General features: G+C 45.8%; 1 protein-coding gene across 1 annotated transcript in view; it reads left to right on the plus strand.

Moving 5' to 3' along the window:
- Positions 1 to 25,950, plus strand: part of TMEM132E (transmembrane protein 132E) — an 881,764-nt gene that overhangs the window by 831,375 nt on the left and 24,439 nt on the right. Inside the window, exon 7 of the mRNA XM_069226765.1 lies at positions 9,849 to 10,128. Within this exon, the coding sequence (XP_069082866.1) occupies positions 9,849 to 10,128 (280 nt within the window). The remainder of the gene's footprint in view (positions 1 to 9,848; positions 10,129 to 25,950) is intronic.

Below are 25,950 nucleotides of genomic sequence, written 5' to 3' on the forward strand. Positions count from 1 at the left end.
CAGTGCCAGGGAAGGAATTCCCTGGCACTGATAGTGCTTACCGCCATGGATTTCATGGCGGTTCAAACCGCAGGAAATCCACGGCGGTAAGCCGGGTCAAAATACCGCCGGCGGTATAGTGACGGCCGCCGGGCTGGAGACCCAGGTCTCCAGCCTGGCGGGCGGAACGGAGAACTGGCGGATGACCATGGCGGTAACCGCCATGGTAATAATTCCATGAGGGGAGACCGCCAGCCTGTTGGCGGTCTTACCGCCGGTTCTCCGCCTTCAGCCAGGGTCGTAATAACCCCCTAAGTATTGTTAGGATGCTGGAGTATGACTTTCAAATGAAAGGATGTGACCTTTGAAATGAAGTGTGGGCAGTTTGTAAATATACAAAAGTAGGGATTAAGGCAAACATGCACGTAACTTAAGGTATTCTGCTCATAGAGAGAAGGTATGTAGAGGATTGAAAAGAAAGAGAGAACTACCAGAACCAAAAAAAGACTGTTGACAATCTAAATTTTTATGTCAAAGTCAGTTTTTCATGCAAGGATTTTGGGAATATTATTGAGACATTTTGAAATAGCATGCAAAACTATTGAAAGATACATTATTTGCATGTGAGATAGTGCTGTATTTAGCACTAGAATTAGGGGTATAGTCTTTCTGCTGCTAGGTTACTGCTAGGCCATAGCTTCAGCCTGGACAGCTTGAAGTGCAAAGTAATGGCTCATTGCATATGTAGGGAAATATCAAGACCTTTGGGCTGCACTCAAAGGAAGCAGAAACCTCAAGATCATATCAATATGAAATCATATACAGGATATGCAAGTGTGACACGTCTCTCCCAGCTGTACTAGGAGAAGCAATACATGTTTACAAGATAGCCGGTAACAGAAGATACCAGCTGCGTCAGGCGTTGATCATTTGCTGGAATATGATGGCTCATGAGTTTTCAACCGCATATTTCACCCGCTCAAAGTAGGCAAAGTGTCTGGCTGAAAAAAAGACATCAGTGAATGGGAATAACACTGATCACGGCTTATTATTCCCCATTTTCAGGTGACGTATTGTAATTAGCTCATATAACTTTGACCCAGAAATATGGGCAACCAGTATTTTAGTACTTCTAGATACGATAATACAGATGTGGTGCTCCTGCACATGTCGTGATGTGGCTGTGCACAGGTCAAACAAGGTACCGTAATCGGGATGCAACATATGTTGGCCAGTACACCATGTTACTGAAGCTCTATGAAGGAGGCTATGAGGCTTTTTCATTTCTCTAAGCCTGAGGGTGCCCACATGTCAGGTTAGCTTCAACTAGCCCCATTGCAATGAATATTTCCTGAGAGAGTTGGTCTCCCAGCAATTCCCTAATCATCAGAAAATGAGAAGAGGGTGGAACTTGAAGAAATGCTTCATTTATTGACAAAATGGTCAGCAAAATAGAGGGAGTCCTCCTTTCCAGCTGTCTTCTCAGGAAGTAATTATAAAAGATTAGATCATTATTTACTTAATAAACGGGTACGTTTCAGCACATTCTCCTCTAAATTTATTTGCATTTTGTTGAATTTTTTAATCGCTGTCACTCACCTTCTTTTGTGCACATCTTGAGCGTTTTTTTCCTTCTTTTGAACAATTGAACACTTGTAATAGGTTCCGTATAATGAAAGAATGCCATGCTTATGTGAATGGAACAATCCAGTGTTTCATGCTCTAACTGTTCAGAATAAGTGCCAGGGCCCAAAGTTTTGATCAGATGCCCCCGTGGCCATCCCTGACGACTATTGGGTGTTGAATACCAAGGCTGGGTCGTCTTGATTCCCCCTCATGCCTCTTTAATCTACAAGCAGACTTCCTGCCTATTTATCTCACTCAGGGGGCCTCTTTTTCACCCTTGCTTTCTCTCTCGGTCACTGTTTTTCTGTCTTCGTCATCCTCCCTACTTCTTCCTTTTTAGGTCGAGCGTGCAAGCGCTCTGACGTGTTGTAATCTATCTGGGATTTTTACCACGCCCATCGCATGCCCATCACTATCACTCGTTCATGGGCTTGCCTTTCGAAAATCCTTTGTTATCATTGGTAAGTGATTTACTTTTGTCCCTCCTTGGGGCAGTTTTGTTACCGCCTTGGCCATCAATCCTGTTACATGGAGAATTGTACGTTTGCCGATACTTTTGACTGCAAGCAAACTTCTTTTTCCTTTTGTGTCTGTCTGTTGCGCTCATGCTCATGACAACCATGGCACTTTGAATCGGCTTGCTTGTGTCAACTGTTTTACTTTTCATTTTCAATTTATGTGGCAAGAGAAGTCCAGTTAGGAATGTACAACGTTAATAGCTCTAACTCGAGCAAACGCAAGACCCATTACATTTCAAATGCTTGTTGTATTAGCTAACAGCACCTTGTGAGCTTAGACATGTACATCTGTACTAGGGACGTGGATCTACAAGTTTCAGGTCTGGCTGAAGAAGATCCCTTTGATAAAGTGTCTTTTCTATGGTTTTAAAAGGTTTTTATGCTGGGCTGTAGCCGTAGACACGGCCTCCTCCAGATGTCAACAGTAAATATTTCCTTTCTTGATAATCACTTGCTGGCACATTGTGCATGTACATAGCTTTGAACAGTGCATTGGTTTGTGGAAGCACTCTATTATGACGGAATGCCACAGAGGATGTCTTCAGTGCTTTTCGAACATGCCCTCATTCGGCACTTGCTCCAAGTATTTTACTGCACTGCTGCTTGAACAGCAACGTCTGACATTTTATGCACTTCAAACTCCAGTGCCAGAGACTACTTATGAGTAAGTGGCACTGGATATTACACTTAGTAATATGGTTAGCAAAAGCTATCTACACTGGTGCGTGTATACTGTCCTATTCTAGGTTCTTTCTGACCCGCTTGCAGATCTGTCCTTTGCCTACGTCAGCTGGAATGGTTCTTCTGGAGATGAGACAATGCTTGAAATGCTGTTCAATCGGTTCACAATGATTTATTGAAATACAGAGCTGTTAGTGATCTCCCAGTCTCCCGAAAATGGGTGAGACCTTGGAAAAGCTATGCGGATGACCAAAGTATCTCATATTCCTTCAAGTCGATCTAGTTCTCCAGTACCGACTGATCCATAGTTTTATATCACTTGGTCTTAGATCCCATTTTCAGTATTAAAATCGGTTGATAATACTATTTACTCCAAAGGTGGGTGGTATGTTATCCACTCCTCTTAGTGTTCCGTAGATTGTCTCTTTGAATCAAGGTAGCTGATGGCTAACCTAAACATCTAAAGATATCCCTTTGGTCTATCAGCTCTTCAATTTTCCTTCTACCAAGATGAGTATGAAATAGTTCTCAGTTCTGTTCCACTTGTAACGATGGTACTGAATCATTGCACTGGTGCAAGCATGTCGATAAAGGCATCGAAAAGTTCTGTAGCTTTAGTGAGAAAAAGATAAACACCCTCTTTTTATTTCATATGTCCATCATGTGATCATGCCCCTGACTATATCCTTGGTAACCATTCTCTCCAATGGATATTGTATTTTAGGGCAAGTCAGCTTCTTTTACCACTTCAGAAACACTGCAATATAAAATTTACTTGCGTACCCTCACCTCTGCCTGCACACAAATCCACACACCCTACCTAAAAAGGATTGGTACCATAAACTAGGGATACCTACACTCAAATTTCCACCATGGGGGTGGCGGATCCTACCCTTTGGGTTACAGAAAAGAGTTACAGCCCAAATATCAAAGCACACTGCATCCAACCAGTGTGTCACCCATGGTCTGCACAATATATTATCCCAGATGAAGGAAGGAACAAGACTTTGGCTGTTCTTCAGGATCTTGTTCAGCCAGAACTCTAATTCTTCCTTGTCCTATATCAGAGGTGGCATTTATGTTGTATGTTCTTCAGCAGACAGCAGATGAAAAATATGACAAAAGGCAGTTTACCATGGCAGGAGGGAACCTCTGTAGTAGGAGTAGTGTAACTGGACTTTCTTTCTTATGGTGCCCAAGAGAGATATTTAGATAGTCAACTCAACTCAAAGCTGTGTGTGCCACAAAGGATACCCTTTATGTGACCATCTGTTAGATGCTGATGTCAGAAGAAACACTCTAAGGACAGATGTTTTGTTCCACAGCAAAAACAGAAACCATCATAAACAAAATTGCACTCTTGAGAAAGAGTGGGCAGCTGAAAGTTTGTTACTAAAAATGACTCTGGGCTGGAATAGTGTGCTGTGAAAAATGCTACCCAAGAGTCTGTAGTGTCATCAGAAATACGGGGATTGCAATGAAAAACAATGTTGGAAATGTTGGTCCAGGAGGAGTGTTGGCATTAAAACTGTATCAGAAGAAATATCTCGATCGGAATAAAGTTGTTAGGAGGAATACGCCATTGTATGTAGTAAACAGGAAGGAACAGACCTTCAGAATGACTGTTTTAGTAGAATGTGACCATCAGATTATAGTATCTTAGAAATTAACATAGGAATGCTGTTCTGAAGAAAATGTGCTCTCAAAAACATGGTGCCAGGTGACCTGCACCTCTAAGTAGTGCCCAAGGCCTAAGGCTCCTAGTGCCTCTGGAGGGATCCAGGCATCCAGGCTGACTGTTGATCTCTGAATCTGCAGGACAGGAAGCCCTTTACCAGTGAAAGTCTGCCTTGAGTGAGTGAAGAAGTGCAGTCTTGGTCCTGCTACAGGTGTTTGAAATTTGTGGACATGTCCAAGAGGGGCCAATAATGTCACTGAACTATAGCTCATAAAGGTACTACCTCTTTTAGTGCTCTCAGATATCTTTGTTAATGAGTCCATAACATCCCCGGTGATGCGGCAACAATAGCAGCCGATAAGCTGGGGCAACAGCAGTCTTCCTATACTAGGCAGCTGTTGACCTCGCTGATTTGCCCCAGACTGTCGTCCATCCTCAAAGGCTACTTTAGGATAATGTCTGCGAGTGACAAGTGCTGTCTGTAGGCAGAATATTACACTACCTTTAAAGGTCCCCATGTATGTAATTACCATATGCAAGCCAGCTGTTCCACAGACTTCAACTAATCCTAGTGGATAGTGTGCAACAAAAACCTTAAGTTACAGCAAAAATGGAAAAACTGAGTTTATAAATAGCTCTCCATGCATGTACATATGGGACTTTGGTGGTTATTATGAACACGGCGGTAAACACCGCCGTGTTCATGCTGGTGATCTTTCTATAGACCGCTAGCCCCCTTGAGACCCCGCCGGCCGCATAAAGAACATTCCGCTAGGCCGGTGGGCGGTAACAGTGTTTCTGCCCACTGACTGTCGCGCAGATCACTGCCCTTAAATCGGGCAGTGGCCTGTGTGATGGGGCACTGCACGGGGGGCCCTGCACTCTCCATGCCGAGTGCAGGGGCCCCCTTAGGGGACCTGGAGCACCCCTTCTGCCAGCCTTTACCTGGCGGGGGAACCCCCCAGGGAAAGGCTGGGGGAAACAGGGTACATTATCCAGAGAGCCCTGTCGGATAATGTAATCCGCCATCGTCAGGCTGCCTATCGGTGGTAGCCTGGCAGTGGCGGAGGGCCGCCACAGGCCGCCCTCCCTGTGTTAATTATATGGCGGTTCAGAACGCCATGCCTGGGCCAGTCTTTTCCGCCGGCGCCGGCATGGCAATCTGAACCACCATGTTCGTAATGAGGGCCTTTATCTAGTACAATTTTATATATCATGATTATTTTCCAAAAGTGTATAATGTTAAAATATCTCTCTACCTATATACACTTTTGTATGGTTAAGTATCTACATATTTACATATTTTCCTCTTACTGTAAAGAGAAAAAGTTGGCTTATTTCCCCAAACCTCACCAAAATACCACTGTATGACTCCTCCCATTCCTCTTCCTAAAAGATTCCTGTCTTCCACTCTGACTCATCCCAGACCTCTTCTACTACTCTGAACTCCCAAATAACCCTTTCCAAACTCTGCCCTCCTCTATCCATCCTTTATTCAATCCATCCAACTAACAGACTCGCATGTTTACTACTCCCAATAACAATTTATTTTCCCCCTACTAATCCACTACTAATCCACCTTTGGGTTCCAGAGTAGCATGCGATTTGTAGAAAGGAGCTTCAAAGCCTCATCAGGGGTAGTATGTGCTATATAAATACAATTATAATACAGTTGAGGTTAGTAAGTGATCGACAATGGTTGATGCCTGAGCAGCGTGACTTGCACTGAGGTGGGTAGATGTGCGCTGCAAGTGACACTGGAGCTAGTAGGTGATGTACTCTTGTAGAACCTCCTGCAGTGCAGATTGAACTGAGTATGGTAGATGTCATGGCAGATACCTCTGCAGAGACACATTCTTGCTGAGCACAGCCTTGTTTTTCATTATGGAGGTTGCAGTGCAAGTTACTGTAGGATATATAGAAGATGTGATCTGGCTCCTGCTGTGTGACTTGCACTGAGGTTGGTAGATGTGCAGTGCGAATTCCACCGTGGGTCAGTAGGTGACGTGCTTTGGTAGAGGCTCCTGGGGTGAAACTTGAACCGAGGTTGGTAGATATGCAGAGCGAGTAACAATGGTACGTAAAGAGGTGATGTACAGTTGGTAGATACCCTGCAGTGTGACTGGCACTGAGGTTGGTCGCTGTGCACTTCAAGTTACAGTGTGGATCAGCAGTTGGTGTGCTCTTGCAGTGTGCATTGTACTAGATACATTGGGGATTGGTAGGTGATGTGCTTTGTTGAAGGCCCATGCAGTGTGACTTGCGGTGAGGTTTGTAGATGTGAAGTGCACGTTACAGCAGGGGTTAGTAGATGTTCCCTGGCAAAGATCCCTGCGGTACGACTTTCACTGAAGTTGGTATATGAGTTTAATGAGCGGTAGTAGGGGTTAGTAGGTCATATGCAGCGAGGTTGGTAGACGTGCAGTGCGAGTTACAGTTGAGGCCAGTAGGTGAGGTGATCTGACAGAGACCCCTGCAATGTAACATGCAATGAGGTTGATTAATGTGCACTGCACGTGACAGCAGTGGCCAGTAGGTGATGTGCTTTGGCAGAGACCCCTGCAGTGTGAATTGCACGTTCTCGTGAAGCACAATCGTGTTTTCCATTATTGAGGTTGCAGTGCAAGTTACCGTGAGGTCCATAGGCGATGTGACCTGGCAGAGACCCCCTGCAGTGTGACTTCCATTGACGCTGGTAGATATATAGTGCAAGTGACACTGGTTAGTAAGTAGGTGATGTGCTCTGGTAGAGAACCCTGTAGTGCGACTTTCACTGAGGTTGGTAAGTGTGCACTGACAGGTACAGTGGGGATCGGTAGGTGATGGGCTGTGAAAGAGACTCCTGCATTGCTACTTGCAATGAGGTTGGTAGTTGTGAAGTGCGAGTTACAGTGGGACTTGCACTGAGGTTGGTAGGTGTGCACTGACAGGTACAGTGGGGATCGGTAGGTGATGGGCTGTGAAAGAGACTCCTGCATTGCCACTTGCAGTGAGGTTGGTAGATGTGAAGTGCGAGTTACAGTGGGACTTGCACTGAGGTTGGTAGGTGTGCACTGACAGGTACAGTGGGGATCGGTAGGTGATGGGCTGTGAAAGAGACTCCTGCATTGCCACTTGCAGTGAGGTTGGTAGATGTGAAGTGCACGTTACAGTGGGACTTGCACTGAGGTTGGAAGGTGTGCACTGACAGGTACAGTGGGGATCGGTAGGTGATGGGCTGTGAAAGAGACCCCTGCATTGCCACTTGCAGTGAGGTTGGTAGATGTGAAGTGCGAGTTACAGTGGGACTTGCACTGAGGTTGGTAAGTGTGCACTGACAGGTACAGTGGGGATCGGTAGGTGATGGGCTGTGAAAGAGACCCCTGCATTGCCACTTGCAGTGAGGTTGGTAGATGTGAAGTGCACGTTACAGTGGGACTTGCACTGAGGTTGGTAAGTGTGCACTGACAGGTACAGTGGGGATCGGTAGGTGATGGGCTGTGAAAGAGACTCCTGCATTGCCACTTGCAGTGAGGTTGGTAGATGGAAGTGCGAGTTACAGTGGGACTTGCACTGAGGTTGGTAGGTGTGCACTGACAGGTACAGTGGGGATCGGTAGGTGATGGGCTGTGAAAGAGACTCCTGCATTGCCACTTGCAGTGAGGTTGGTAAGTGTGCACTGACAGGTACAGTGGGGATCGGTAGGTGATGGGCTGTGAAAGAGACTCCTGCATTGCCACTTGCAGTGAGGTTGGTAGATGTGAAGTGCGAGTTACAGTGGGACTTGCACTGAGGTTGGTAGGTGTGCACTGACAGGTACAGTGGGGATCGGTAGGTGATGGGCTGTGAAAGAGACTCCTGCATTGCCACTTGCAGTGAGGTTGGTAGATGTGAAGTGCGAGTTACAGTGGGACTTGCACTGAGGTTGGTAGGTGTGCACTGACAGGTACAGTGGGGATCGGTAGGTGATGGGCTGTGAAAGAGACTCCTGCATTGCCACTTGCAGTGAGGTTGGTAGATGTGAAGTGCGAGTTACAGTGCGACTTGCACTGAGTTTGGTAAGTGTGCACTGACAGGTACAGTGGGGATCGGTAGGTGATGGGCTGTGAAAGAGACTCCTGCATTGCCACTTGCAGTGAGGTTGGTAAGTGTGCACTGACAGGTACAGTGGGGATCGGTAGGTGATGGGCTGTGAAAGAGACTCCTGCATTGCCACTTGCAGTGAGGTTGGTAGATGTGAAGTGCGAGTTACAGTGGGACTTGCACTGAGGTTGGTAGGTGTGCACTGACAGGTACAGTGGGGATCGGTAGGTGATGGGCTGTGAAAGAGACTCCTGCATTGCCACTTGCAGTGAGGTTGGTAGATGTGAAGTGCGAGTTACAGTGGGACTTGCACTGAGGTTGGTAAGTGTGCACTGACAGGTACAGTGGGGATCGGTAGGTGATGGGCTGTGAAAGAGACTCCTGCATTGCCACTTGCAGTGAGGTTGGTAGATGTGAAGTGCGAGTTACAGTGCGACTTGCACTGATTTTGGTAAGTGTGCACTGACAGGTACAGTGGGGATCGGTAGGTGATGGGCTGTGAAAGAGACTCCTGCATTGCCACTTGCAGTGAGGTTGGTAGATGTGAAGTGCGAGTTACAGTGCGACTTGCACTGAGTTTGGTAAGTGTGCACTGACAGGTACAGTGGGGATCGGTAGGTGATGGGCTGTGAAAGAGACTCCTGCATTGCCACTTGCAGTGAGGTTGGTAGATGTGAAGTGCGAGTTACAGTGGGACTTGCACTGAGGTTGGTAGGTGTGCACTGACAGGTACAGCGGGGATCGGTAGGTGATGGGCTGTGAAAGAGACTCTTGCATTGCCACTTGCAGTGAGGTTGGTAGATGTGAAGTGCGAGTTACAGTGCGACTTGCACTGAGTTTGGTAAGTGTGCACTGACAGGTACAGTGGGGATCGGTAGGTGATGGGCTGTGAAAGAGACTCCTGCATTGCCACTTGCAGTGAGGTTGGTAGGTGTGCACTGACAGGTACAGTGGGGATCGGTAGGTGATGGGCTGTGAAAGAGACCCCTGCATTGCCACTTGCAGTGAGGTTGGTAGATGTGAAGTGCGAGTTACAGTGGGACTTGCACTGAGGTTGGTAGGTGTGCGTTGTGGTCAGTGAGTACGGAGGTGGGTGCACTGCAGTTCAGGCCTGCAGGCATGGCTTCTGTCACTTAGATGTTGCCTGGTATCTCGCTTGGCCGATGTCCATTCCCATTGGAGCCGGGCTGTCCGTTGTTCCACCCCAGAGAAGGAAGCACAGTCTTGTTTTTCATAGTTGATGCTGTAAACAGCAAAATAGGGACCCTCCTTTCAGTAGTAAACATATATTTGTCTTTTTCTAGATCTGCTCGCGAGAGTGATGACGACGATGATGAAGACGATAAAAAGCTGACCCGTGGCTGCACGCTGCAGTACCAACATGCCACCCTGCAGGTCTTTACCCAGTTCCACACCACCTCCTCCGAGGGCACCGACCAGGTGGTCACCATGCTGGGCGACGACTGGCTCGTGGAGGTCACAGACCTAGTCAACGACTTCATGAAGGTGGAGGACCCCAGGATTGCACAGATGGTCGACAGCAACACCCTGGCTGGGCGGGAGCCTGGTACCACCAGCTTCAAGGTGAGTGCTGCGGAACCGCGCGATGGCCTTTAAGCGCTGCAAAGACACGGCTGAATATAGAGCGGTTTATTGCAGCGTAGAAACACCTTCTACCTCTCCATCGCCGCCTCCGTCCAACCGGGGTCACTACTGATGGGCAATCAATAAGTGCACTTGAGTACTCTTGCTTCCAGCATCTCCACCCGTTGTTTGGTCAATTGTATGATCTGGATTGTTTATTGTTGTCAATCTGCCGCTCGCTGGGGGTCCAAACTATCACTGGCAGCACCGCCGAGGCTGATAGGGAGCGGGGATTACACGCGGTTTTGCGGATCTCTGCAGCCATGTGAGCGAAGCCCGCATTGCTCTAAAGTGCTGCACATCTTAGGCGCGCAGAAAGGTGCACGATTAGTGGCCCTGCTCGTCTGTCTGTGCATGCATGGATGCTGCATGTGCTGCTCCTGTTCTGGGTAAAGGAGACGTGCAGTGGTTGTAACTTGTACCTGTTCTATGTGTCTGCGGACCCGGCCCTGCTCCTCCCAGCACTCTGTGTGTGTGCGGACCTGGCTGTGCTGCCGCCTGTGATTACCTGTTGTGCATGTCTGGATGTGTACGGACCCGGCAGTCAGTGGTTTCCTTTTCTGTATTTGGCCTCACCTGGCTATGCTGCTGCTGGCCTGCCTCTGCTGCCTGTTTAATGGGTCCTAGGCCCACATGGGGTACAAAGAACGATACGCGGACAGTGGATATTGTAGTGAATTGGCCACAAGCACGTGCACTCGGGCTCTTTTATTGGCAGGGTCATTTGACCAGTGACGCCTGTTCTGGATGGGTGTTGGTGGATGTTAAGGCCAACCAGGCCTTAATTTGTAAATTAAAACGTGCCGGTGCCCAAAGCCCTCCTTTTAAGCACGCAGCTGCTGCAATTAAATGTGCGAGCATTGAATCCTGAGGCGGCGTAATCCTGAGGCCATCTCGGGCCTCTTCAATCCATAAAAAGCAACTCCCTGCCACGTCAGCTCACTCTAGCAGCTTTCTACTTTATCCCTTTGTGACGCTTTTTCGTTTTTCCCTTCCTCCCTCTTTCCCATATGTGTCTTTTGCTCGCAGCAAATGCTTCAGGCAGAAGAGTAAGCCCCGGCCCTCAAAAATAAGTGCCAGGGCTCGCACCAGAAACAACAAGCACAAATTAAGCACTAAGGCCAACCCTCGAGGACTGGCTGGGAGCAGCTGCGCAACAAGCACTAGAATGTGCCCTGCACTGCCACCAGTGATTGCCTGTTCTATTTGTGGGCGGAACTGGCTCTGCCGCTGCCAGTCCTGTATCTGATCTGTGTGGGAGAAGCTGGCACTGCCCCTTCCACTGCTTCACCCACTGTTTGTGTGGACAGAGATGGTATCCTGCCGCCAGCGCTCTACCTATTCCTGGGCGAGGAAAGTTTTAAAAACACGTCCACTTCTAGTAACCTGTGGAGCTCTGAGCTGTACAGAATAGAGTAGCTTGTACTATGCAGTGAACAGAATAAAAACATCTTTTAGAGCCATGTAGGACAACAGAGGGTGCCCCCTGGCTTTCGCAGGCCACCGGGAGGGTTTTCTTGCGACTGAGCTGAAGAGTTAATTTTAAGACTTTTTGAACCGGATGTAGTTGCGTTTGACTCAGGTGAGGATACGGGGTCGCAGAGCCTGGGGGCCATGCACATTCACAGATCGGCCCCTGTGTTTCATTGGTTTCAGTGGGCGTGAAACCTCTGCAGATTTCATACCAAGCCGAGGTTCCTAGTTGAACAATAATGAAGATTGCACTGTAAAGTTGTGAAGAAAAGGGGGGGAAATTATAGGGATAGGCGCTAACAGAATATCACCAAAACATTTCTTTAACAATAGATAGTAAATACGGTGCTCCCGAACGGAGGGTCCTCCCAGCACCTCCAGTGTTTCTCCAATAGGAAAAACCAAACTGATTCAAAAGGCCAGGGCACTCGTATGAAGTAAGATAAGAGTCTGTGCAGTTAGGTTCTTGGTCTTCAGAGAATCAATATATAACCCAAACAGAGTTAAAGTTCAGTGTCTTTATTTTTGTGCGAGGTTTTCATACATGTTCATCACATCAGAAAGATTCCATATGTGGTCATCACAACAACATCCAACAGCCAACACGTGTTTCGTCTCTGAGAAATTAATCTCATTGACTAACTCAGGGCAAAGTATAAGTAAAGTGTTAACATGAATAAATGGCTTATCCTAATCAAGTAAAACTCTTCAAGATAATGTATGATCAATAGAGAAAGAGTAGTGGGAATCACGTGACGGGGGCAAAACACTATTATCCCCGAGTCTTCGTGAGGGAGTACTCATAAGTCAGCACGTATGGATCCAAAATCTTTTACGGTGCGATCTATAAAAAAAACAGTTCTTTTGGGTAAATTCTTTTGTTGGGGGCGCTGTGTCTTGCTCCACGATAATTAAGCTGGCGTGTATGTAGAGAAAAAGGACGTGTAAGCCCTCCGTCTCATCTAGAAGTATAAGGTATAGAAGAGACACAGAGTAAGGTCTCAGGAGTGTGTGTGAAACTCCTCGGCATGACCGATAGAGGAGACGGAGGGCTTACACGTCCTTTTTCTCTACATACACGCCAGCTTAATTATCGGGGAGCAAGACACAGCGCCCCCAACACAAGAATTTACACAAAAGAACTGTTTTGTTTATAGATTGCACCGTAAAAGATTTTGGATCCACACGTGCTGACTTATGAGTACTCCCTCACGAAGACTCGGGGATAATAGTGTTTTGCCCCGTCACGTGATTCCCACTACTCTCTCTATTGATCGTACATTATCTTGAAGATTGCACTGTGACTGCCTATGCTACATCCGTGCTGTCAGTGGGAGTGACGCTTGCACTGCTGCATGTGCTACACCCAGGGCTGGCTTTAGAGTTGTGCGACCGGTGCAGCCGCACCTGACGCTCACTTTGGTGGGGGGCGCGGTGTTTGAAAACAACTATTGGTCTAAAAGCACTCCTCGTTTGTCCAGCAGTTTTCAGGAAACAATACAAACATCACAATAATGCTGGTGATTAATGTTCCTACTGGTGAAAGATCAAATATTGTCTAATGGTAGTTTTGAGTCATCATAAAGTCCCTCGAGGGTTAATGTGCCTGCTGCAAAGAAGGTGTACCATGCAGACAACACAACTGAGTGAGTGTGAACTACGAATAGCGAAAATTAAATGTATGCTATAGAGAGGCTATAGAGAGAAGAGGTTCAAAGTTACGGAGTGGAGAAGGAGGGGGGTGCCAAAAAAACTGTTGCACCTGGTACCACCAACGCTAAAGCCGGCCCTGGCTACACCTGTTCTTTCAATGGAAGTGATGCTTGCACTGCAACTGCTTATGCTACACCTGCTCTGTTGGTGGGAGTGAAGCTTGCACTGTGACTGCCTATGCTACACCTGTTCTGTCGATGAGAGTGATGCTTGCACTGCTAGTGACTATGCTACCCCTGGTTATCAGTGGGTGTGAAGTTTGTGCTGCTACTGCCTGTGCTACGCTTGTTCTGTTGTCTGTGCTACACATGTTCTGTTAGTGGGAGTGAAGCTTGCACTGCTGCTGCCTGTGCTACACTCTCTCTGTTGGTGGGAGTGAAGCTTGCACTGCTAGTGACTGTGCTACCCCTGTTTATCAATGGGTGTGACGTTTGTGCTGCTACTGCCTGTGCTACACGTGTTCTGTTACTTATGCTACACCTGTACTGTAAGTGGGAGTGAAGCTTGCCCTGCTTTTGCCTATGCTACACCTGCCAGTGTGAGTGAATTTTGTGCTGCTACTGCCTGCGCTACACTTGCTCTGTTAACAGGAGTGAACCTAGCACTGCTACTGTCTATGTTACTCCTTTTCTGTCAGCGGGAGTGAAGCTTGCACTGCTGCTGCCTGTGCTACACTAGTTCTGTTGTCTGTGCTACACCTGCTCTGTTGGTGGGATTGAAGCTTGCACTGCGACTGCCGATGGTACACCTGCTCTGTCGGTGAGAGTGATGCTTGCACTGTTAGTGACTATGCTACCCCTGTTTATCAGTGGGTGTGAAGGTTGTGCTGCTACTGCCGGTGTTACGCTTGTTCTGTTGCTTATGCTACACCTGTACTGTAAGTGGGAGTGAAGCTTGCCCTGCTTTTGCCTATGCTACACCTGTCAGTGCGAGTGAATTTTGCGCTGCTACTGCCTGTGCTACACTTGTTCTGTTAACAGGAGTGAACCTAGCACTACTACTGACTGTGCTACTCCTTTTCTGTCAGTGACAGTGAACCTAGCACTGCTACTGTCTGTGCTACTCCTTTTCTGTCAGTGGGAGTGAAGCTTGCGCTGCTGATGCCTGTGCTACACTAGTTCTGGTGTCTGTGCTACACCTGTTCTGTTAGTGGGAGTGAAGCTTGCACTGCTGCTGCCTGTGATACACTTGCTCTGTTGCTTATGCTACACCTGTTCTGTTAATGGGAGTGAAGCTTGCACTGCTGCTATCTGTGCTACACTTTCTCTGTTGCCTATACTACGCCTGTTCTGTAAGCAGAAGTGAAGCATGTACTGCTTCTGCCGATTGCTACACCTGTTTTTTTCTGTATGAATAAAGCTTGCATTACCATCGCCTGTACTATACCAGTTCTGTTGGTGGAAGTGAAGCTTGCTCCTCTACTGCCTATGGCACACCTGTTCTGATGGTGGAAGTGAAGCTTACTCCTCTACTGCCTATGCTGCACCTGTTTTGATAGTGGAAATAAGGTTTGCACCTCCACTGCCCATGCTACACCAGTTCTGGTGGTGAAAGCAAAGCTTGCACTGCAGTTGCCTACACTATACCTGTTCTGTTGGAGGAGGTGAAGCTTGCACCTCTACTGCCTATGCCACATCTGTCCTATTGGTAGAAGTGAAGCTTGCACCTCTATTGCCTATGCCTTATCTGTCCTGTTGGTAGAAGGGAAGCTTGCACCCCTACTGCCTATGGCACATCTGTCTTGTTAGTGGAAGTGAAGCTTGCACCTCTACTGCCTATGCCACATCTATCCTGTTGGTAGAAGGGAAGCGTTCACCTCTACTGCCTATGGCACATCTGTGTTGGTGGTGGAAGTGAAGCTTGCTCCTCTGCTGCCTATGCCACACCTGTTCTGTTGGTGGAAGTGAAGCTTGCACTGACATCGCCTTTACTACACCTGCTCTGTCAGTGGAAGCGTAGCTTGCACCTTTACTGCCTGTACTATACCTGCTCTGTTGGTGGAAGTGAAGCTTGCATTCCTGCCGCCTATTCTACACCTGCTTTGTCTGTGGAAGGGAGTCTTGCACTGCGACTGCCTATGGTACGTCTGTTCTGTTGATGGGACTTAAGCTTGCACCATTGATGGTTTATGAAAACATTAAGATTTTGGTTTCCAGATCTCTTAAGCCTGTATCCTTTATTCACACTGAGTGCACATACTGAATTCTAAGCAAAAGCTCAAGTCGATGGAGTGTTCGATTCCATCAAGGTGAAGTGCACCATCATCTGCACCTGCAGGGTGAGAGCTCTCAAAAACGCACATTCTTTTCTTCACATACACATATAAATAAATGTACTGCAGTGCTGTTACTGGGCCCTGTAAGAGAGTGCTGTTGAAAATGAATTTGCCTTCCTCTAAGTGCCTCTTGACCCAGGCAGGACCCTGCGCGTTTTCTGCTGAAAAGGCTGGATCTTGGAAATAGCTTTTTGGTGCGCGCGAGCGCTGCTGATGTACTGACCTTGGAGCGGGCGTGCAGGCGCTGCTGGGGCTGTGTCAAAGGTCATGTCGGCACGGCGTCTCTGGTCGAGAGGAAACCAAGACCTTCGTGGCCCGCCATTTAGAATATCAGGGCAGGACGCCGGGATGCATTAACTGAGAGTTTGGGTACAGTTTGAAAATAAATGGCAGTGTTCACATGGATGGCACAGCTTTGGTACAGGCAGTTTGTGGTCAGGGTCTTTACCAAGTGATATGAGTGACGCATCCTGCCCGCAAACAGCAGCAAGCAACACAATGGGCACATCCCCTCTTCATCGAGTGCATGGTTTAGTCAGTACCAAGTCGCACAGGGGGCTCAGCCCTTTTGCGCACATTGCATGGTCTGTATTAGTGCAAAGTTACTCAGGGAGCACTGCCTACTGCTTACACATTATGGTCTGGATCGCAATACTGCTGTTAGAAATGGGGTTTCTGGTTGGCTAGGGTATGCACCTAAACCAGGCAGAACCCACCCAGTCTAGTCAGGGCAAGGGAGTTACGCATCCAAGATAACCCCTGCTCACCCCCTTGGTAGCTTGGCACGAGCAGTCAGGCCTTTCCCAGAGGCAATGCGTAAAGCATTTGCACAACACACATGGTGCACTATCCCCACAACAAAGGGAACACAACACTAAGTTATATAAAAAGAAACCGTGTTGTACACAGCATCATTAGTCCGAACACAACATGTCAGTAATACCCTGCTAACTAAGCAGTTGTCAGTGTGTAGTTAGTCCCCAGTAACATAGCGCTGCTTCTTAAGTGTAGTCAGTGTCCCTGCCTAGAGACACAGGTTACACAGGCTTGCTAAAACCAGTGTCCAGATAGAATCACTGTGCAGTGACATTAGTGACACTGCTTGGTTCCGGTTTATGGTATACTATAAATATTATGGCTGTTAAGTTAGTAAATCAATATGGTGCCCAGCCTGGTGAGCATCCCAAACAAGCAATACAGTCTTTAATACTGTGTGTATTGTTCCCAAGGGTCATTCCACTATCCACTATGATGCAAGAGACAGTTACCACAGGCCACGTTGTACACAATTTGCGACATATTTCCAACACAGTCCAGGTATGATACATAGCCAGCTGTAACGTGGCACTTAATATCACTGGCCCCTAAGAAACAAAACACACACTTCCAGCAGATCATATTAAAATCCGTCATATACCCAACACAGCCCTGGTTTGATATAGTGTGGATTATCATACAGTTTACAACCACATTGACTAAAAGAGATAGTACTCAAACAAAACACAGAAAACTTTAGACAGAAAGCTTTGCATACCTCCATCACATAGATGCGATATGGCTTGCTACTCACACTCACATCAGCTCTTACCTGTTGTATGCCACATACTAGACTGAATAGAACATGTTAACATGATGAGCTGAATCCCTTACTTACATCCTGCAATACCATAAGCCACATAGAGCCCAGATAGACAAAACCATTTTGCAAAGTCTGTGAGTCACAACATTCACAGAGTTTCCTACAGCAAAATGACCTTTGGCTGTGTTTTAAACCTCTTTTTAAAGTCAAGTTTGCAAAAGGGTTTTTACAACTCATTCTGATTGCAGGTAGAAGGGGATATGAAAAGGACGTCCCCCCAATTGTGATTCACAATGACAAGTATAAATGGTTTTGTGGCCGCAAATGCAGTCACAAAACCATTAAAAAGTTACAAACGCAATTTACTGTAAAAACATACACTACACCAGTGGTATCCAGCTCTGGATCAAGACAAGGCAAAACCAGTGACTATATATAAAGAGTTCTTATTTGCGTTCATTGTAATCGAGCTGGCATGAATCCGGTCTTTGTCAATCATTGTTGGATTCCATGTTACAACCTTATCAACCTAAGCATATTCAAATTCTTACAACAATGGCCGTCAGTGATTGGAGGCCGAAATATTACATGGTACGAGAAGCTCCCTCTCTCCTGCCTTTTATCCAAATGGTTTGCAGCCTGCGGTATCCCTAGAACTGTTCATGCATTTGAGTCACTCAACATACTTTTATCAAGTTACTGCACACTTGTGATTTCTTGAAACTGTTACCTTGTGTTTTATCAAGGCTTTGCTACCACGGAAGTAGGGCACGATGTAGTAAAGCATCTTGTGGTTGCAAACTCCGCAATTTGCAAAATCAGAAGGCGAGCAGCAGCAAAATTGCATTTTGCTCTGAACAAAACCTTTTCGCAAATTGCAAAGGTTACCAAATTGCAAAAAATAGGGTATGTGACTAATTCTGATTTGCAACTAGGAGCTATATGACGGGGGCTTCTACTTCAGTTTGCTATGTGCAATGAGATTTATCAGTGGTTAGTTACTAATAGCAGCTGCAACCCATTGAAAAGTTACTGACTCCTCAAAGGAGGAGGTTACTGATTTCCGAAAGAGAGGGGAGGTTCCTAAAGGAATTGTTTCTAGGGGCCTGTGTGGAAGGTGGGGAGTGGATGACCTGTAGATCTTCTCACAAATGGGAAAAAGCAGCACCGATTCCTTTAACTACTGCTGTGAATTAGAAACCTCACTAAAGCATGCAAATATCTCGCCCAATTCACAGCAGGTGAAAATGCTTCTGGCTCAAGTACTAGAAGCTTTGCGGACCTGAGGAAAGAACTTCACTCACGTTTTATGTTTTTTTTTTTTTTTACTGGGTGAAGTATGGGAATGCTGGATGTTCGAAATTTAGTGAATGCCCACAGATGCCGGTACTTATCCACATTCGGGACGAATGTGACAAAAATGCGTGATTATACCCAAAGTTTGAAGTTTGCAGGGCCTTCTTGGTAAGAAAATGTAGCAGGATCCATGAATGTCGCATCACCCTGTTCTCGTCTGTGTTTCCAGTTTTCAGGAATGCCTGTGTTTAGTAGGTATCCCTGGGTTGCATCCAATCACAGACCCAAAGACTGCTGCTACTCACATCGCCAAAATAGATCCATTTTGAAGCTGAAAATGTTACTTTTCCACATTGCATTTTGTAGCCTCTCATGTGGCAAGCAACAGGCCAATCTACAAAAATAGGGCACCGTGTTTTATTAGAAGTAGCGTGGGAATTAAGAATTTCTCTCCTTTTTTGGTTCCAAATGTTAGCTAATTTACAAGAAAATTCACATTTTGCATTATGCTCTCTAAATCACAATAGTGAGCCCCAAATTTAGAGCGGTACAAATAAGCAGTATTCTTAAACTCGGTATCAAGGACACAATTAAAAAATGCATTTGATCCCGTTATACCCATTATCACTAATTAGATGTTACCAAATATTCATGCCCATTCTTAATTCATTACATTCTACGGTATGAATTGCCGCACTGTAGATACACAGCAAAATATCTTTATAAACTGCAGATAAGCTGTTGCCTTTAGGTATCTTGTGTTTTAGAGAACCTACAAACACAAGGTATCCTTGCAGTCAAAAGGTTCTGATGGATGTAATATTCTATTGCTTTTGTACTGCTGCAATGTTTTGTCCGTATCACTGTCAAGTGACATATGTGGCATAGTTATCCCCGCTGCAGTGTGTCTGTATCAGTGCCAAGCGACACAGACAAAAAGGTCCTGCTGCAGTGTGTGGCCCTACCAAGTGACTCAGACCTGCCTCAGTGTGTTCTTCGTGTCACCGTCAAGTGACTTATGTGGCATAGTTATCCCCGCTGCAGTGTGTCTGTATCAGTGCCAAGTGACACACAAAAAGGTCCAGCTGCAGTGTGTGGTCCGTGGCCAGTGACACTGGCTTGCCGCACTGTGCTGTCTGTATCAGTGCCAAGTGACATTCACAAAAGCCCTGCTGCAGTGTGCAGGCTGTTCTCAGTGCCAATGACGACGCAGCCCAGGAAATGCTGTGTATTCATGAAATGGGAGGCAGAGTGGGAACAGAGTGTGGTGATTGGCTAGACCTGAAGCTCTGGAGGCCACATATCTGTGGTAACGCGTCCAGCCCTTATAAAATTACCTGTACCTGGACACGTTGGAGGTCGGTGAATCTTTTAACCGAGTCGGGCTCTCCTCATCCTAAAATAGTCGAGTCACTCAGATCAATAAATCAATAACCACTGTAATCGGTAATCAATACCCAATTAATAGGTCAATATAGCACATCAGAAATCAATAACAGTTGGTATTTCGGCGCACCATGACCTTTCAGTCATGAATAACCACACCAGTTTATTAAAAGTTAGTGAATTTATTTCCCTATATTAACAAAGCTAGCACGATATATATGTGTCTCAACACCAATTGATATATGTATATGAACATTACTAGCTGTCCATAACGGTGGAAGAAACGCAATCTACGCAAAATCTGGATGATGATACACTCTGTTATAGCAATGCAAATCACCAATGTGACTAACTGTATTTGACTAATTGCATACATTCGGTCAGCATAACAAGATTTCAATTCTTCATGATACATTGAATGAATACCTCGATTAACCTCTAATTAGCATTGGCATGTGGGGCTTCATGCGAAACGAATTTAGTCACACAAATTTGGAAAACTTCTAGCTAGGGCCCTGTCAAAATAGCAGTTGGTACCTAAATGGAAAAACACAATGCATAATACATTTATCCTTTCATATTTACCAAATACAATCAGCATTCAAGAAAAGTCTTCGTCCTTCAGGTACCGGTTCGATCAGCACGGGGCAAGTTTCGAAGGGGCAAAGTTAAAGGCAAACTTCCTTGCAGCGGCAAGGAGAATGGGGCAAAGTTACTGCATAGGCAAGACGGGGCAAGTCAAAGTTAAAGTCTCTAGGGTGAGAATTCTCAAGTCTCTTTCTCTCGAATAGAGAAAGGGGTATCAGGGTGTCGTCCAAAATGGAGTCTGGCATCAGGCTTCAAACTGGCATCAAGGAAAATGGCTGACTTCTCTTTGTCCGGTGGGTTTAAGTAAGAAACATTCCAAATTCTGCAGGGTCCTCCATTGGAGGGTTCATAGGTTGGCTTCAAATTGTCCAATGAAAAATTCTCTTTTACTAGAACTTATTTGTGCATACATTAGCCTTGGAGCCTTGGAACACAAATTGTCTCATGGTTTGCCAATTATTTTTGGTATCTGTACCTTCATTGTCCACACCTGCAGAGACTGACCTTGTATCAAAGGGGATGTAACCGGCCTAGCACGAAACCTTGGAGATAAGTGTACCAGCCAGTTTCTACTGGAAAAATACAACTTCAAGCAAGAATATATGTTTCATTAGTTCAAGGAAAAAAAGAATCACGCAGTTAGAATTTGAAGCCAAGCAACTAGGCCAAAGCCTATACTAAATTTAAGCTAAGCAAAACAGTTTTCAAACAAGAAATCATGGCATACATTTGCGATTATGACGGATTACTACATTTTCAATACTTCATGATTAATAAAGCTCGTTTACAATGATGGCGAACTACCCCGAGGGCACATTTTCCCTCGTATATTATTTCTTTTACTAACATCACTCTATATTATTAGTTTGATTATGCAATATGTATGAATATATGTAGGACCCTCTTTTTCTGCGTCATCAATCCCTCCTCTGATGACTAATTATGTCATCACATCAAGTCTACCCACAAATTTTATTCCATTAAAATTCTGTATAGTAATTTGGCACTTCGGTCAATTCCCTTTTTCTTTTAGTCCCTTTTGATTTTTCTCTATAAATTTCCACCATTTTGTTCTCTATTTTCTCCTCTCTTTTCCTTTTGTTCCTTGCTTTTAATATTTTAATAACTTTCCATATTCCCCAAGGACCTAATAAACAAATTATTACTATTAATATTCCCTTTACTATCTTTAATAACAATCCGTTCCAAACGTTGCTGAGCCAATTTCCCACAGAAGCAAATCCCTTTCCAACCTTTTCCCAAACTCCGGGCTCTTTCAATTCCTTCAAATCTACGCTTTCTTTGGTTAAGTTCGTAAGCATTGTTCTAATTTTTCCACTACTGTCTGGTATATAAGTACAGCAGTGACGTGTACCAAGCATTTTGCAAACGCCGCCATCCTTTGCTAAAAGAATGTCTAAGGCAAGCCGATTTTGAAGAGTCATAGCTCTTTCTGCAGCAAGTTCAGCATCCATCAGGATTATAGCTCCTGAAAACTTTGTCAGCATGTTATCCACAATAGTAGACAACTTTCGTATTTTGATTGAATTCAATATGACTCCTACTGAAGGAATCAATGCTCCAAATATGTCTCCTACCACACCAGAAGCTGTCTCCCTTTTCCGAACACGATGTGATTCAGACAGCTTTGGAAATTTCTTTAAGTCATCTAGTTGGTAAACCTTTGGGAACACTATTCCCAAATAACACCTCCCATACCATCCTTTGGGAAGACGATAATAGGCGTTGAGTCCACAAATATAATATACTCCAGGAATAACTGGATCTTGTCCATTCAGCATGAACGTCCACTTAGACTGAAATGCATATGTATGTTTACATTCACTCGTTCCCACAAAAACTGTGTCATAATATGATGGAAATCTATGTATACAAAATCTGCCTACATGCAATGTATCTAAAGCTATTTTCCCTTGTGTTTTTATTGCAGCAAAAGCATAATTATCCACAGACGTCCTTTCGTGTAATTCCCTCTCTAATTTCTCCTTCATTTCATTCTTCCTATCATCAGTGCGATCTAAAAATTCTATTTCTACTGGTGAAAGCAAGCATGTAAGGTTCTCTCTATGTGCGTGAGCTGTGTGAAAAGGTGACATTGGTTCAAAGAATTCCCTCATTAATTTGGCATACCAATCTCTAGCTATTTTACTCAAATGCCCTATTATGGGGACATATGCAAAAGTAACATCATAATTAGTGTAGAAATAATTAATATCCTTTTGACCATAAAATCTGGAAGCTATAATACTACATGTAACTCCATATGTAAGAGGCATGCTGTGATATGTTACCCCTTCCACTACTGAGGTAGGTATTTGCGTACACACATAACAATCTTTCGCATCCATGGTCTCAACATACTCACTCAGCAAGCGATAGAAAACGTTAGATGAAAGTTCCTTTTTATCATGCAAGTGTCTCTCGTCTTGTTCGAGTCTTTTCAGAGCGGTTAATTCAGTAACAATAGTAGGTTTAGAAGTAGTAGCATCATTCGTCTCTTTCTCATTCTTCCCATGCATTCCAAGAACTATTACTACGATGATTAGTACGCATGCAATTAATAAACCTATACACATGTATTTACAATACTTCATTTTACGCCCCTGTGTAGTGAAACTAGTCATGATCTGTATAGAATCAGAAAGTTGAAGGCACTCTATCAAAGCGGTTTCGCAGATATTTACAAAGCTGAACGAGTTCAATGTTCACACAGTTTTCTTTAGCAGCTTAGTCTCTTATCGGTTAGCAGCGTTGTCTCAAAATCGGTTTCAAAGTCAATCAGGTTAACAATGTCTTAGCCGGTTGAAAAGTCAATCAGGTGACCAATGTCTTCAATCAACAGAGTCCATAGAACTTTTGTTTCCAAAGTGTAGTTCTGCTTCTTCGTTCTCGAGACTGAGGGATACGAATTCGTCTGACCAGTCGTTATTGGCTATGTATGCCCACTCCGGACCGGAATACCTTCTGCTCGGTATCCTTTTTCTTTTCAATTTTGCATCTCTCTTTGATTCTTTCTCACTGGTACTTTCCTCTTTGGCCAAGTCCCTTTCTTCACTTGGTGTTGGTACTACGACAGACACTTCCTTTCTTTTCTCTTTCACTCTTGGCCCTTCACTGTCGTTCAACGCTTCTCTAGTTCTTAATTTTACTGGCGATATGCTTGGTCTTCTTTTCGCACTGGGTCCACTTGATGGACCTGCAATCTCTTCTGAAGGATTTTGAGCAGTTTCGTTCTGTTCTGCCTTGTCCCCTCCTTCTGGGGAGTCAATCAGGTTTTCCTTTTCTTTTTCTGTATCGTCTGCTTCTGGGAAAGCCCTCCTCTGATCAGGCTCTCCTGCTTCTTCACCTGTTTCGAGCCCTTTGTCACCGTTACTTTCTTCAGGCTCTTTGTCACTTTCAGCTGCTTCAGGCTCTCTGTTACCTTCAGCTGCTTCGTCGCTTTCTGAGGCTCCTCCTTGGTCTTCCCCAAGTGAATCAGTTGCTTCGTCCTCAGAGAATATTTCTCCCTCCTCTATTTCTGCCTGTTTGCTTTTAGTTCTTTTTCGCTCTGTCTCAGCGCTTGGCACTTTGTTATCAGGTACTGGTAACTTCAGCGCTTCAACTTCCTCATCTGTGGGACACAATACCCTCTTTGTGTGACTGGCGTGAATCCAATTGGGAACTCCCGCACACTTCACAGCGGTGGTAGTCGTCAAAATCACTTGGAAAGGTCCTTTCCAACGGGGTTCCAAACACGACTTCCTCACGTGCTTCTTTATCACAACCCAGTCACCTGCTTTCAGGGTGTGTCCTGGACCTTGGATCGGTGGCAGGGTGGTTGCCTCCACCTGGTGAGAGAAAGAGCGAACCACATCAGCTAGACCTTTGCAGTAGTCTAACACCATATCATCTGTAATATTCAAAAGTGCATTTGCAGGAACTACTGGAAGTCTCATAGCTCTGCCCATGAGAATCTCGTGTGGAGACAGTCCAGTCTTTCGGTCAGGGGTGTTTCTCATTGACATTAACACCAAAGGCAATGCGTCGGGCCATTTCAAGTTTGTTGATGCGCATATTTTCGCCATTCTTGATTTCAATGTGCCATTCATTTGTTCCACTAAACCTGATGCTTCAGGGCGGTAGCTACAATGCAGCTTTTGCTCAATGTTCAGTGCTGCACAAAGCAATTTTATTACTTCATTATTGAAGTGACTTCCCCTATCTGATTCTAAAGAGATCGGGAATCCGAAACGTGGTATTAACTCTCTCAAGAGTAGTTTTGCAACTGTGAGACTGTCATTTCTGCGTGTAGGGTATGCTTCAATCCAGTGACTAAAAATGCACACAACCACCAACACATACCTCAAGCCTCCATGCACAGGCATCTCAATGAAATCCATTTGCATCCTGCTGAATGGACCCCCTGCTCTTCCAATGTGGCTCAAATTTACTACGGTTCCCTTCCCTGCGTTCATCTGTTGGCAAATGACGCAACGGTGGCAAACTGCTTCAGCAACTTGACGGAATTTGGGGTTAAACCAATCAGTTTTAAACAACCTAATCATGGCATCCCTCCCAAGATGAGCTTGTCCATGGTAAAATCTGGCTATCTGTGTCAAAAGGCTATTTGGAAGAACGAATTTCACTTCACTTGAAACCCATAATTCATCTAGTCTCTTTACACATTGTGATTTGGTCCACAAGAGTTTCTCATCCTCACTGACATCATTCTGTAAGGATTTCAATTCGTCCATTGTATCTATAACCTTTAGAGCAAAGATTTCGCTTTATTCAAGTTCTGGTTCACTTATCAAATTCCATTCATCCCTGAGCAATATACAGTTCAATGCGCAAAACCTTGCGACTTGATCCGCATATCCATTTCCCAGGGAAACATAGGGGGTGATTCTGACCCCGGCGGTTCCTTACCGCCGGGGCCAGGGTCGGCGGGAGCACCGCCGACAGACCGGCGGTGCTCCGAAGGGTATTCTGACCGCGGCGGTTCAGCCGCGGTCAGAAAGGGTAAACCGGCGGTCTCCCGCCGGTTTACCGCTGCCCTTCTGAATCCTCCATGGCGGCGGAGCGCGCTCCGCCACCATGGGGATTCAGACACCCCCTACCGCCATCCTGTTCATGGCGGGAAACCCGCCATGAACAGGATGGTGGTAGGGGGTGCCGCGGGGCCCCTGGGGGCCCCTGCAGTGCCCATGCCAATGGCATGGGCACTGCAGGGGCCCCCGTAAGAGGGCCCCGCAAAGTATTTCAGTGTCTGCTATGCAGACACTGAAATATGCGACGGGTGCCACTGCACCCGTCGCACCTTCCCACTACGCCGGCTCAATTCTGAGCCGGCGTCCTCGTGGGAAGGTTGATTTGCCCTGGGCTGGCGGGCGGCCTTTTGGCGGCCGCCCGCCAGCCCAGGGCAAATCTCAGAATCACCGCAGCGGTCTTC

Source organism: Pleurodeles waltl, chromosome 3_2 (assembly GCF_031143425.1).
Source record: "Pleurodeles waltl isolate 20211129_DDA chromosome 3_2, aPleWal1.hap1.20221129, whole genome shotgun sequence".
Lineage (NCBI taxonomy): Eukaryota > Metazoa > Chordata > Amphibia > Caudata > Salamandridae > Pleurodeles > Pleurodeles waltl.